Source organism: Sceloporus occidentalis, unplaced genomic scaffold (assembly GCF_023333645.1).
Source record: "Sceloporus occidentalis isolate IW3139 unplaced genomic scaffold, rSceOcc1.0.p SCAF_10, whole genome shotgun sequence".
Taxonomy (NCBI): Eukaryota; Metazoa; Chordata; class Lepidosauria; order Squamata; family Phrynosomatidae; genus Sceloporus; species Sceloporus occidentalis.
This window is the reverse complement of record NW_028316990.1, coordinates 36,933,396-36,947,123: the sequence shown is the minus strand read 5'-3', so window position 1 is coordinate 36,947,123 and position 13,728 is coordinate 36,933,396. Positions and strand designations below refer to the sequence as shown.

Sequence of the window (13,728 nt, the reverse complement as noted above, 5' to 3'; positions counted from 1 at the left end):
CTATGGAAACCTACTGTGGAAGGGACCTTGGGCAAGTCATACTCAGAGAAAAGGCTCCTCAGAATAAACCTTGCCAAGAAAAATAATACTTTTTGGATCCAACATGGTGTTGTGGATCAAGTTCAAATCTCCACTTAGTCCTGGACACCCCCAGAGTGAACTTATGCAAGCTACCATCTCTTAGCCTTAAAACGCAGCAATGGTATTTTAACCTACCTTGCAGGGTTGTTGTGAAGGTAATAAAAGGAAGAGGGGAAACCTTTAAGTTCCTAGGAGGGAGGGTAGGTCATAAGTGGCAGAAAGCAACAAAGAAACAAACAGGGAGACAATTCCCTTCTTTGAAATGTTAAGGAAATAAAAGGCTGGGCTGTTATTAGAAATTTTGAATTAACATATATTTTTCATTTTAGGGCTAACCAGAGAGATGGAACCATTAATAGCATTTGATATATTTCCACCCATATTGGGAAATAAAGAGGTAAAAAAGAGGGGGGGGGGGTAATACCACAAATGCACAATATAATAGTATTAAATGAAACAATGATACATTGCCAGGATTGGGATATTAAATACCACATCAATGCAGTGTACCACTTGATGGATTTTAACATTCGCTGTTAAGCTGGCGAGAGGAAAAGATAAACGGGGAAAATATGTTGTTATTGATTTTTGCAGAATAGTGTTTATATTTTAAAAAATTAAATTTTGAAGTGTAGTAGAATGGGTTTATTGGCTGCTTTATGAGTACTCTTCCAATTTCGGAGAAGATACCCGAGAAATGTATAGGAGCTGATGCAACAAGAGAAACAGATGGGAACAAACAGCCTTCAATGAAGTATTTGTTGTTGTTGTTGTGTTCCTTCCAACTTATGGCAAACCTATCATGGGTTTTTCTGGGCAAGATGTGTTCAGAGGTTTGCCGTGGCCTTCCCCTGAGAGAGTGTGACTTGTCCAAGGGTTTGATGGCTGAGCGGGAAATCGAACCCTGGTCTCCAGAGTCACTGGCTGACACTCAAACCACTACATCACACTGACTCTCTAAGTATACTAATGTAGAGCTGTGTAACGTAGACTGTGAGACTGGATTCTGGTCACTGTCTTTTGGAGTATGAGGGTGCATCTACACCATTGAAATAATGCAGTCCAATACCACTTTAACCGCCATGGCTCCGTCCTACAGAATCCAGGGATTTGTAGTTATGGGAGGCACCAGCTCACTCTGGCAGAGAAGGATTAAAGACGTGGCAAAACTACAAATCCCAAGAATCCATAGAATGGAATAGCATTTTACCCACGAGTCTGAAATAAAATGCAACAGCCATGGCATTGCAACGCTGATTCTCGGCTGAGCTCCTTTCTTCAGGATCCTGTACAAGGAGAAAAGGTGAGATACAAATTAATGGCATAAAAAATAAATACCCAGCTTCCATGTTTTAATCAGAAACAATGACAACTCTTGAGGTTTGGAATGGAGATTTTGCAAAGTGGTTTATTGCATCACGGTCTGCCAATAATGGATTGACATTATTAGGAAGTCAAAACCTGTGATATCCAAATTTTACCCAGATGTTTTCAAGTGCTAACATCTCATTTAAAAAAAAAATCAATAATAATAATAATAATAATAATAATAATAATACAAGGGGAAAGCAAAAAAGAAAAATCTGCCTCCGTGGCAAAGATAAGTCCAAGCGCTGGGGCCGGCTGACAAGGCCAATGCCTGCTCCAGACAGGTCTAATCCAGGAGGGATCAAGTCTTCTATGGAGGCTTAAGAGCCTCACCACACTCGACATTGGCGGATCATCTCCTGGAGCATTCGGACCCCCTCCATGCTTTTATCCTTCAAAGCCATGGCTAAGAGAACGGGCTTATTCCCGGCTTCTTGAGACACCGAGGTCACGAGATGTTTGGCACAAATGTGGATGAGAGGCTGAAAGGCAAACAGAGAGTTTGCTTTAGGGAGAGGTATCCCTACAACAAAGCAATGGGGGCAATCTTCCCTACAACTTAGCCCCCACACTTTCTGGGGTTGCTGCTCCCAATACAGAGCTGCATCTCTGCGAGTTCAGTTGCTCATGCATATGCCAGCGCTCAAATAAAGATGGAGTCAACTACGCAAAGGTTTTTGAAAGGCATTCAAGGCATGCAGAGTTTTATCCTGGGTCTATTCGCATCAGGTATTCGCCCAGCTGAGAATCCGAATCTTTTTTGGAAAAACCCAGGGAAAAATCCGGAGATCGGTTATTCCAGGTTAAGTGGGGGTTTTGGCAGTTTAATCGGATGCGTTCGAAATGCATGTGAATGACAAAGATTTAACCCAGATTCTCCCTGGGCCTCATTCCCACTTGCAAAAAATGCAGTGTGTGATCCGAATCAATGGATCAAATTGACAGCGGAGTGTGGATGCCACTACATTTTCCCGGATCGCATTCCCCCCCCCCCCCCCCCCCCCGTAAAATAACCCACTTGTGGTTCACATTCATGAATGAATCGATTCAAAATGGACCCGCTCCAGCCGGCCAAAGGGCAAATTTAAATCGATTCTGATCCGCATCTGGTTCACACTTGCGCAGAATCGATTTATCCAAAAAGACGAGGGAAACATAAGCGTCAAAAAGGCGTGGGTTAAATGGGTCTAGCGCATGGCCCTCCTTGCCAAATTCAATTTAAATGGCAACCAGGGCCATTTGAACCAGTTCAAACCAAATTGCGATCCGGTTTAAAAGGTAGTGTGAATGAGTCAGGGGAGCAGTACCTCATCTTTGCCAAGGAGGACTTTGGTGGTGAGCAAAGGGCTGCTGACGTTGTCTGCCACCACGTTGGGCTCGACGGAGACGAAGGTCCCCATCTTGCCGTACTGGGTCACCACCACCAGGACCGTGTTCCCAAAATCGGTGCACACCACCTGCGTCGGGACGCCCCGGATCACCTCTTCAGCCTGCTTCGAAGCCAGGAGGGGCTTGGCAGCCATGGCAGAGAGCTTTAAAAAGAACATTAACATGCAAGAGAGAAGTCCCCCCAGAAGGCAAAATGCCCACTCCCCAAATTACAGTTCCCAGAATGCCACAGTATTGAGTCTTCTGCTTTGCGTCATGTGTCCTTCGCCTGGATGGAGCTCCAACCTTGGAGGGGTGAGGAGCCCTCTGAGCATGTACAGAAAGCCTCCCCATCCATTATTTTTCTCAGTGAACCAAAACTTATAGTGAGGTGGAACATAGTGTTTGCAGCTTCTGTTTTGAGCAGAAAGCATCCAAATCAAGCAACTTTGCAGTGCACTGGACTTTATTTCTCCCAAGCCTACAGATCTTTAAGGGGCGTGTGTCTGCACTCTGCCTGTTGAATTGCAGCCTGTCCCTTTAAAGACCCGGCTTCCTTGCAAAACGGAAGCAGCAAAGATGGCAGAGGTTTCCCCTCCTCCTCCTCCTCCTCCTTTCCAGCCAGACCTCGCTTTGCGGAGGTTCTGCAAGGCATTGCCATTTTTGCAAAATGGCAATTGCAATTCCTTGCAAAGAAAAAGGGGGGGGTCTGCTTTGAAGTCGTTGCAGGCAAAATGGGGGGGTGCAATGGGGGTGCAAATGTTGGAAAGGGGGAAAAGGGGGTAGAATTGGAAAAGGTCCCCCAGGAATGGAGGGCGGCCTGGTGCAAAGGCTCTAAGTTGCAAGCCCCACTTTGCAAGGAGGGGCCCCGGGAGGCGAGGCAATGCAATGCAAAGGCCATCATCCTCATCCCTGACTCACCTCCAGGCTCCGGCTTTGCCCCCTTGTGCATCCGCTTTTGCATCCGCTTTGCGTCACGTGACCTTCGCCTGGGCGGAGCTACAGCCTGGGAGGGGGAGGGACCCTGGGAGGGGGGGAGGGGCGAGGAGGAGCCCTCTGAGCATGTGCAGAATGCCTCCTCAGCCACTCTTTTACCTCAGTGAACCAAAACTTATCGTAAGGTGGGAAAGAGGGTTTGTCATGGCATACTTCCACTTGATTTCACTTTTATGTAACTACCATTCTTGCTGTTTTATTATTTTATTTACTAGTGTCTTACTATATACATACTTTGTTTAATTGTATATTGTATCTATACAGTATATATATATATATGTGTGTGTGTGTGTGTGTATACATATACACACAAACATGTATTGTGTGTATATATGTGTGTGTTGTGTGTATATATCTATATATCTATTTTATATTTCGTTTATACTGTATGTATATATATATATATATTTGCTTATATTATATGTATATTGTTTGTGTGTGTGTGTATATACACACAATATAAACCACATAATACTGTATCTATATATATTGTGTATATATACATATATATTTGCTTATAATGTATGTATATTGTATATTTATATGTGCAATATAAACTATATACCCACACAATGTCGTATCTATCTATATTGTACATTGTATATGTGTCCATATGTACGTACACACACACACACACACAATATATATATATACACACACACACACACACACATATTATATCTATCTATATATTGCGTGATATTGTACATATATCTCCCTAGCCTACACATCTTTAAGGGGGGGGGGTCTGAACTCTGCCTGTTGAATTGCAGCCTTAAGGCTACTATATATATATATGCACACAGACACACACATTATAGTGTGTGTACACAGTCAGAAAAAAATCCAGTTTGACACCGCTTGAACTGCCACCGCTCAGTACCCAATGGAGCTGCATCCACACAACAGAAACAATCTGGTTTGACACCACTTTAACTGCCACGGCTCAGTGCTATGCATTTTTGGGAAGTGTAGTTGGTTGCGGCACCTTGGGTGCATGGCTGCATGGGGTTGGACTGGATGGCCCTTGGGGTCCCTTCCAACTCTATGATCCATGTCTCTATGGTCCTGGAAGAAGAAAGCCATGCCCTTCACTTCCACCAGAGGGCAGCAGAGTTCCACTGAAAAAATGCTCCCTGAATAACTGTATTCCTTTCTCTCTAAAGGAATGAATGATAGAAAGCTTGGTTCCTTATCACTCTCTTTCCTGCTGCCAAAGAACATGGCAAACACACAGGCTGCCTTTGCCTTTCCATCTCTGCTTATGCTTCCCAGAGATTTAAATGCTCATCATAGCTAATGGCAGCAACTGTCAATAAACAGCTCCCTTGTGAACTTAACAACCACACACATATACATATATAGAGAGAGCAATAAAGGACCAAGCACTGGCCTCCTCTAAAGATCATTTTATTCTCCAGCCCAGAAAGGGCCTGGCTGTGTCCGTTCACATCATTGCTAACCTTCAGGATTTTATAGGATGTGTGGATGACAAACAAGGGGTGTCAGTTTGGCGTGTGTGTGTGTGTGTATGTATATATGTATATATATGAAAACTCAGATCCCTAAGGAGAGGGGAGGGGAGCAGCAGGAGAGATGGAGGAACAAACTGCTTTCAATGCAATGCGAAGTCGAAGGCTTTTAAGGCCGGCATCCATATTTTTTTTGTGGGTTTTTGGGGCTATGTGGCCATGTTCTAGAAGAGTTTATTCCTGACATTTCCCCAGCATCTGTGGCAGTGGCATCTTCAGAGAACGCTGGCATGGAAGAGAGTGGGCTGTCGTGCAGTTTTCTTGGCAAGGTTTGTTCAGAGGAGGCTTGCCATTGCCTTCTTCTTAGGCTGAGACAGTGTGCCTTGCCCAAAGTCACCAGGTGAGGTTACTATGGCTGAGCTGGGAATCAAACCCTGGACTCCAGAGTCCAGCACTCAAACCACTAGGCCACACTGGCTTTATGGACACCACCATTTAAGAAGCTTGTCTGCAAACTGGAATGTCTCCAGAAGAGGGTGCTAAAAGGTCTAGAAAGTGAAGCCTATGATTGAGGGAGATGGATGGATAGCCATCAAGTAGCTTCTGGTTATACAATATGCTCCAACATTTTATAGATGAAAGTTGGGATGCATGTGGTCAAGAACATCAGAGTGTGGTCAAGATCATAATTAGTTCTTTGTGGGTTTTTGGGGCTATGTGGCCATGTTCTAGAAGAGTTTCTTCCTGACATTTCGCAAGCATCTTCTCTGAAGTTGCCAGCCACAGATGCTGGTGAAACATCAGGAATAAACTCTTCCAGAACATGGCCACATAGCCTGAAAAACCCACAAAAAACTATGGATGCCAGCCATGAAAGCCTTTGACTTCACACAAGATGATAATTGCTATCACTGAGGAAAAGCACACCGACTAGGAGAGGTGTCAGCAGTTTGCTTGGCCTGAGCCTCCTTGGAAGGGCAAGATTCCACTTCTCCCTCTCCTCTCCCATCTCTGAATTCACTGAGTGCAAACTCCTTTCGCACTTGGAACTCAGTTTGCTGCAGTCGAAGTAAGATGAGGATAAAGGACAAAACTGGGAGGAGAAACTAGGACATTTTAAAACCATGTGAGAAAGTGGGATGACATAGAATGAATCCGGATTGTCCCTGCCGCATTGGGACTGTTAGAGGGCATGCTCTACTATTCTGAGATTCTCCTTGGGATGTTGGCATCCCAACGGGTGAATCGGAAGAGCCGTAACTTCAAGAACCAGTACGTAAAGAGAACTTGTGGCTCCTCTGAAACTATCAAAGATATAGCCATGTCAGTCTGTAGAATCAGTTGTAGAGAGATCTTGTAGCACCTTTGAGACTGACTGAAAGAAAGAAGTTGGCAACATGAGCTTTCCCAGACTCAAATCTACTTGCTCAGATGCGTTTGGAAGTAGACTTTAGTCTGTGAAAGCTCATGCTGACGATTTATTTCTTTCATTTGGTCTCAAAGCTGCTACAAGATCTCTCTACAACTATTAGAAAGAAATCAGTTGGTAGCATGAGCTTTTGTAGACTTCAGCCTACTTCCTCAGATGCATTGGGTTCCAAGAACCAGTGGTGGAGTTTTTGCTTTCTCTGCTCCTCGGCTTCTTCTTTCCTCCTTGTCTGGTTTTCCTTTTGTGATCTTGTTTTTATAACGAATAAAACCTTGCAGACCTGAAGCTCCTCCATTGCTCCTCATAAACATCTTCCGGTCGGAGGAGTGCGCATGGGGATGCCATGCTGTGCGATGACTGGCACACTTCCACCGAGGAACCTTCCTCCATTATCTGTTGGGGATGATTTGCATCTGCCACCCACACATTGATGTTCCTTCTTCTTTAAGAAAGAAAAGGCACTGTAACATCCCAGGCTGGTTCCATGGGAGCTGGATGAGCTTGAAGGGAAGGTGGAGGTCATTTCCAGTGATCGATTCCGGCTGTGGTTTTGCAAGGAGCCAAATCAAGTGCACCTCCGGGGATCTCTTGTGCGGTGGAAATATTTCCTCCTCCTGTAGAAAACCCTATGCTTCAGGCTTCTGAATGGCCATTAACAATTGGTGCTTGTGGGAGAATTGTGCTATCAATGCAGCCGGTCAGTTTATTAGTTTACAGGTTATTACTTCCATGCACCGTGTTTTATCGTTTCCACTGTTGCTTTTGTTGGCAGTAGAAATACACACACACACACACACACACACACATTGATTTATAGCAGGTCTCTGGCCTTCTGCCCCCAAGGGCTCAAGCCTAGGAGGAAGAAATGTGGATGATGGTGAAAGATTGCCCAAGCAGAAAGCAACTTGTGCCTCAGAAAAGTTTTAATCTTGGCTTACTAAGGAGTGGGATGGAGTGATGGTAATTAAAGGGAGAGAAGTAAGGTTGCTATACTTACTCCAAAGAGGAAATCCAGAAGGGAGGAGGGAAAACAACAACACTGTTTTGTTGTGAGTCATGCTGTTCTGGGATGGAAAGGCCTCTTGCCTGTTAAGCTTTGGGTTTGGATCTCGTCATTGACGGGGGACAATGAGCATTAATAGGAAACAGACTGTTCCAAGCAGCTGGAATATGACTCATAATAGCCATCATCCAGGCTGTAACTGGTTTTGTTTTGCAGATCCTCTTTACAAGAGGTCTTGGAAACTAGTAGCTTGGACTTGGCTGGGAAGCCAACTTTTTTGATTGAGCACTTTTGTTGCTGCTTCTGGTGATGATGATTTGTTTATCAATAGTAGATGAAGGCTGGAAATCCACTTTGGATTTTAATATGACATTTAAAGGTGTTCCCCATGGGGATTGATCCTATTTCCCCCCAGATAGTCACATTATCTTGGATAGCTGCTTTGGCACTTGGAATAAAGCCTGGAGAGGATTGACTGCCCCGCTGACATTGGGGTCACCGATCATCAGGGCATACCTTTCCTCCAAAATGCTTGAGATGGCTCTTTTCTGTCTCCAATCCCATCTCTCACAAGATGGAGTCAGGAAGGAGCCATCTCAGATGCTGGAAAGAGTCGCCCAAAAGTATATCCCAAAGGTCAGAGAGCCAGGAGGCCAGAAAAGCTTGGACAGGATTGCATGGAGGTTTTGGTAACTTGTTCTGCAGCAATAGAGCTAACTTCGAGCAGAGCGTTGCCTGATCTTTTGCTCTTTAACTTACATCATACCTCCTTTTGATCCACAGCTGTTGTCTGGGATGGACCAGGACTCCTTCAGCTCCCAAGTTCTCCATCTCCAACTGGGACCTATCATCCTGACTCTCCTCTTCCCCTACTTCATCCAAGGAGGCCTGCTCCAGGTAGGACATGACATTCCCAAGTCCTAGTCCAACACTGTAACTTCAGCACAGCTGAACTTGAGTTAGTCTAATACGTAATACTAATGAAGCAATTGCAACATCATCTGGTGTTACGGCAACATTGATTGTGGTGTTATAATGGGCCCTCCACAAATGCTGAGGTTAGGGGCACAGGACCTCCATGAAAATGGGAAAACTGCAAACTGATTTTTTTAACCTGAAAAAACACCTGTCTAGCAATCTGTAGGTCAGTGGCTCCCAAATTTTGGTCCTCCAGATGTTTTGAACCTCAGCTCCCAGAATTCCTGATTGTTGGTCAAGTTGGCTGGGCTTCTGGGAGGTGAACTCCAAAACACCAGGAGCACCAAAGTTTGGGAATCGCTGCTCTAGGTCCTCCAGTGCAACTCTATGGTTGACACTCACCGGACGTTGACCATAGAATTGCGTTGGAGGACCTATAAATACCTAGAGAAGTGTTTTCTCTAGGAATCTCTAACTCCCTCATCACAACTCTATGGTCAACCTCTGGTGGAGTTGCACTGGAGGACCTAGCGATTCCTAGAGAGAACGTGTTACTCAAATCCACGAATAATCAAATCCGCAAAAGCCAAAGCTGCAGATATAGAGGGCTGACTGTGTTGTTGTTGTTGTTATAATTATTATTAAAAATGTTAGCTGCACTTCTGGATTTAGGTTCACATGAGACCAGCTAAATTAAGTTCCTTCTCCTTCCAGGCCTTTTCTAATCTTGTTCAGAGCTGGAGATAATTTGCCGAGTTCCATCGCTCCGCCAGAGGTTAATTCAATTGGGCTCGGGTTATTTATTCATGCCCGGTTTTGCTAAGTGTCACCACAGATATGAGAGGTTCTTGTTACAAGTTATATGAGACGGCTTCATTAGCCTGATGCAGACTTCATCCAGATTGTCTCTCCCACCCTCCGCCCCTCGGCGCATCACCTTTCCACCTCTGCGTTGCTGTTCTTTTGGGGAAGCATATTACAACCCATCCATGTGCTTTGCGGTTTTCCCTACCTAGCACCCTCCAGATATTTTGGATTACTAAATTCCGTCATCATTGACCGTTGGCTGTGCTGGTGTGAGGATGATAGAGGTTGTAGTCCATATCATACTACATTGGGGGAGACTGGTTTGTGAATGAAAGGGGGAGGCTTAATTCCAGAGTTTGTGGGGGGATCCCTTTTAAACTACAAATCCCAGAACCCATGCTTTCAACCATGACTATAGCCCAAAACACACTGCAGAAGTAATCCAGTTTGATACCACTGGCTTAATGCTAAGTAATTCTGGGAAATGTAGTCTTATGAGATATTTAGCCTTCTCTGTCAGAGAGCTCTGGTGCCACAATAAACTACAATTCCCAGGATTCCCTAGCACTGAGCCAGGGCAGTTAAAGCAGTTTCAAATTGGATTATTTCTGCAGTGTGTGTTTGGACCTATGGCATCTATTATCCCTGACCACCGGGGTTGATAGGGATTATATTCTGAATGCCACCAGTTTGGGGAAAGGTGATTTGTGAATAGTTATAAAGCTTGGGAAGGTTACTTGTTTGGATTATAAGAAGCAATATATTCAGTGGCATGTTGGTTGAGGATTTTTGGGAGACATAGTCCATACAAAGTAATGTGTGAAGCTCTGGTTTGTTCTTGCTAAGAGAAACAAAGGCCTGTTACAGACTGCCAAAATAAAGCTGCTTCAGGTCTCTTTGGAGGTATGCTGTTTAAATGATGCATGCATCCTAAGAATCCGGAAGCTGCACCAAAGCTGCACTCCAGTGCTTAGGAATGGAGTGTGGCTTTGGCTCGACCTCCGGACCCATGCATCATTTAAATAGCATATCTCCAAAGAGACCCGAAGCAGCTTTATTTTGGCAGTTTGTAACAGTCCAAAGTGACCCATTAGATGATGCAGATGTGGAGGCCTGTGAGCCAGGCTTTTCAGTTCTTGGCTAGAGAACCTGAGTGCTATAGCAGACTAGAGCTCCCTAACAGAGGATTCAGAGCCTCTCCCCATTGCAGTATAACTGTGTGGAACCAGTATGACGTAGTGGTTTGAATGGTGGGCTACCACTCTGGAGACCAGGGTTCGATTCCCAGCTAAAATCCACCTTGGGCCAATCCCACTCTCTCAGCCTCAGGTCAAGGCAATGGCAAACCTCCTCTGAACAAATCATGCCAAGAAAACCCCATGATAGGGGATAAGGACTGCCATGAGTCAGAAACCCCTACACACATAATCATTATTCCCAGTGGCTTCAAGGAAGCAATTAAAAGTCATTCCAGGTGGAATTGTCATTGGAAGAGCGCAACCGCTCTGCATCTTGATCCTCTCTGCCTTCCCTCCCGGAAATCTGGCCCTTCCCTGCCTCCCTTCCTTATAAATCCACACCGCATCTGGGTTTATTGGCTGGTTCGATGGCACCGCTGAGCATTATCACAGACCCCGGGTGGTGCTACCGCGCCGCGTCTCGATGATTAATGATGGCATTCATCATCGTACCTGTTCCTGCCTGCTATTTTTCAATTAAATTGTAAACCGGGGCCGAGGATCAGTCATTAACTTTTCAAGGCGTGAGGAATGGTCCCTCGCACATCTTGATCTCCTTCAGGGAATAAAACACAAATACACATACACACACATGCACACAAACACACAGATCAACTGAGCAACATTGTCACGGTTGCACACCGTGAAATATGCTTTTCCTCGCCACATGGGTGCTTCCTTCCAGGTGCCAGTAGACCTTTCCACTCTGCTCTGGTTGAGCCAAGCCACCGGTTTGCAAACAAGAGGAATGGAATGGATTTTCTGATTCTTGGCCAAACCCACGTCTCATTCTGGCTCGACAAAGCAAGCGTTTGCACGTTCAATGCTAGCAAAATTGCATTCACACATGCACCCTCTTGGAGGGAGAACCAGTGAAAACAGTTGATGGACACAGATGAAGAGGTTGGAAAGATTTCTTTTTTGGGGGGCTACAACAATAAAGGGGTTTCTCCACTATACAAGTAGAAGGGAGTCATGCCTCTTCGGTTATCATGGCTTCATCTAAGAGGAAATCCTTGGATTTGTGGCTTAGTGAGGGACCTAGAGGAGCCAGTGTGGCCTAATGGTTTGAGCATTGGACTATGACTCTTGAGACCAGGTTTCAATTCCCAGTGTGGCCATGAATCCCACTGGGTGACTTTGGGCAAGTCACATGCTCTCAGCCTCAAGAGAAGTCGATGGCAAGCCTTCTCTGAACAAACCTTGCCAAGAAAACCTCATGATGGCTTTGCCTTAGGATCACCATAAATCGAAAATGACTTGAAAGCACCTTAGGGTCTCCGTAAGTCGGAAACAACTTGAAGGCACACAACAACAACAACAAAGAACTCCTCTGCTAGAGGCCATCCATTTTAGATTTCATAGCGATTCAGATTTTGGAATATTTGCAAATACATAGTGAGATATCTTGGAGATGGAACCCAAGTCTAAAAAAATTCTCCTTCCTAAGAAAATCTGGCCTTGGACTTACAACATCTGGACCAATTTTCTGGAACCAGAAAACGCTCTTCCTTACGATCCTTTTTTCTTGACCCACCAAAATGTTTAGGTTTTAAAATGTGCTTGGCAAAGTTCCTTTTTCAGGTTACAATTTCCAGGGCCCCACAGCCAGCAGGGCCATGTAACTTGTGGGATTCTGGGAGCTATCATTGCAAAACAAGAAACCTTTGCTGAGCTCTCTTTGAAAGCAAGGATTTTTGCCTTTACTAGTATTCCCAACCGACCTGGAAATGCTATTTTTCCACCTCCGACACAGACCACCTCCAGGTGTCACTGGAACAGGAGGAAATCCAGCTCATAACCTGTGGCATCAAGAGGCAGATTCATTAATTAAGTTGTCTTCTTTTCAGGCATGTCGCTGATTCTCTGTGAAGGATGCCACAAGGCTTTTCGTCGTCACAGTTCATGTTGCACCGCAAACAATCCTTCTTTGCAGAAATGGGCCGTGAACATTTCCCTCCTGGTTGCCTCCTTGGAAGTAATCAGTTACCTGGCATGAAAATCAGGGGTGACATTACCAAAAAAGTGTTAACAAACTAGTGCACCATTTTGGATTCTGGGAATGGATTTGCTAGTCCGGTTTAGTTCCTGAGAAAGTTCCATTTTTGGACCAAGACTCCAAAGAAAACTGGAGAAGAAAATGCTAGAATGGGTTTATTGTTCCTGCTGGGAGCAGCTGGGATTTTTAGTTTTGCAAGGTCTTTAGCCTTCTCTGCCAAAGAGTGATGATGCCTGACGCAAACTACAAATGCCAAGATTCTGTAGAATGGAGCTGCAGCAGTTAAAGTGGTGTCAAACTGCATTATTTATACAGTGTAGATGTACCCCTAGAGTGAGGTGACTCTTTCTCTGGCTATTTTTAAAAGGACACTTGCCAGCTTTAGAAGAAGACCTTGCACTGAGTGGGAGACTGGTTTCAATAGCCTAAGGAATGGGTTCCCAAATTTTGGTCCTCCAGATAGTTTTGGGCTTTAGCTCCCAGAATTCCTAACTGTTGGCCAAGCTGCATGAGGCTTCTGGGAGTTGAAGTCCAAAACAACTGGACGAACAGTTTGGATCTAGGAGGCCCCTTCCAACTCTAGGATTCTAGGATTCATCTGAAGTGAAAAATGCAAACTTGAAAACTGCCATTTCAAAATCTGAGCAGGGAGCTTGGAGAACTTGGCGCATGGCCAAAAACTACAGATCCTAATTTGAGTGCTGTTTGGTCCAGTGGTGGGAAGGAAAGTGTTTTGATGGCTCGACTGGGTCCTGACACGATAGCCCTTTATTACATTACATTACAAGCGAAAGCCCTTCATTACATTCTTCCGAGGAGGTCTGAGCTTTTCCTTTGCATGCTTTGCTCATTGAGGAGCTACTTAGTATGAGAGACATGTTTATTTGGTACCAAGAAGAAGAAAAGAAAAGAAAAAGGGACCATCCATCATGGCATTTGAAGTCTCTGGAAATCTCACAGATGTGGACACATCGAAGGAGGGGAGGCGAGGCAAGATTAAAGCGCTGTCGAGCCATTGACTGTTGGCTCATAATATGCTTATCAGGCTG

At 44.8% G+C, this 13,728-nt stretch overlaps 1 protein-coding gene across 2 annotated transcripts; it reads right to left on the bottom strand.

The window, feature by feature from the left end:
* Positions 1–1,471: 1,471 nt before the first annotated feature.
* Positions 1,472–3,795, bottom strand: LOC149306485 (proteasome assembly chaperone 3-like). 2 transcript variants are annotated; one of them, XM_089539549.1, is made up of 3 exons: positions 3,739–3,795; positions 2,757–2,981; positions 1,472–1,931 (listed from the first exon to the last, which is right to left on the bottom strand). In XM_089539549.1, exons 2-3 carry the CDS (start codon positions 2,970–2,972, stop codon positions 1,779–1,781), a joined length of 369 nt encoding a protein of 122 aa, XP_089395675.1. In that variant the 5' UTR covers positions 2,973–2,981; positions 3,739–3,795; the 3' UTR covers positions 1,472–1,778. The 2 variants fall into 2 exon arrangements, with proteins under 2 accessions (XP_089395675.1, XP_089395674.1); XM_089539548.1 differs by lacking the exon at positions 3,739–3,795 and having other exon boundaries at positions 2,757–3,717.
* Between the last annotated feature and the right edge of the window lie 9,933 nt (positions 3,796–13,728).

Bases quoted from the DNA above. Each gene is read 5' to 3' on its own strand.
- LOC149306485 (XM_089539548.1), bottom strand. From the start codon at position 3,002: ATGTTAATGTTCTTTTTAAAGCTCTCTGCCATGGCTGCCAAGCCCCTC. The intron at 1,932-2,756 runs GTACTGCTCCCC...TTTGCCTTTCAG, and splicing joins TCCTCCTTGGCAAAGATGAG to CCTCTCATCCACATTTGTGC.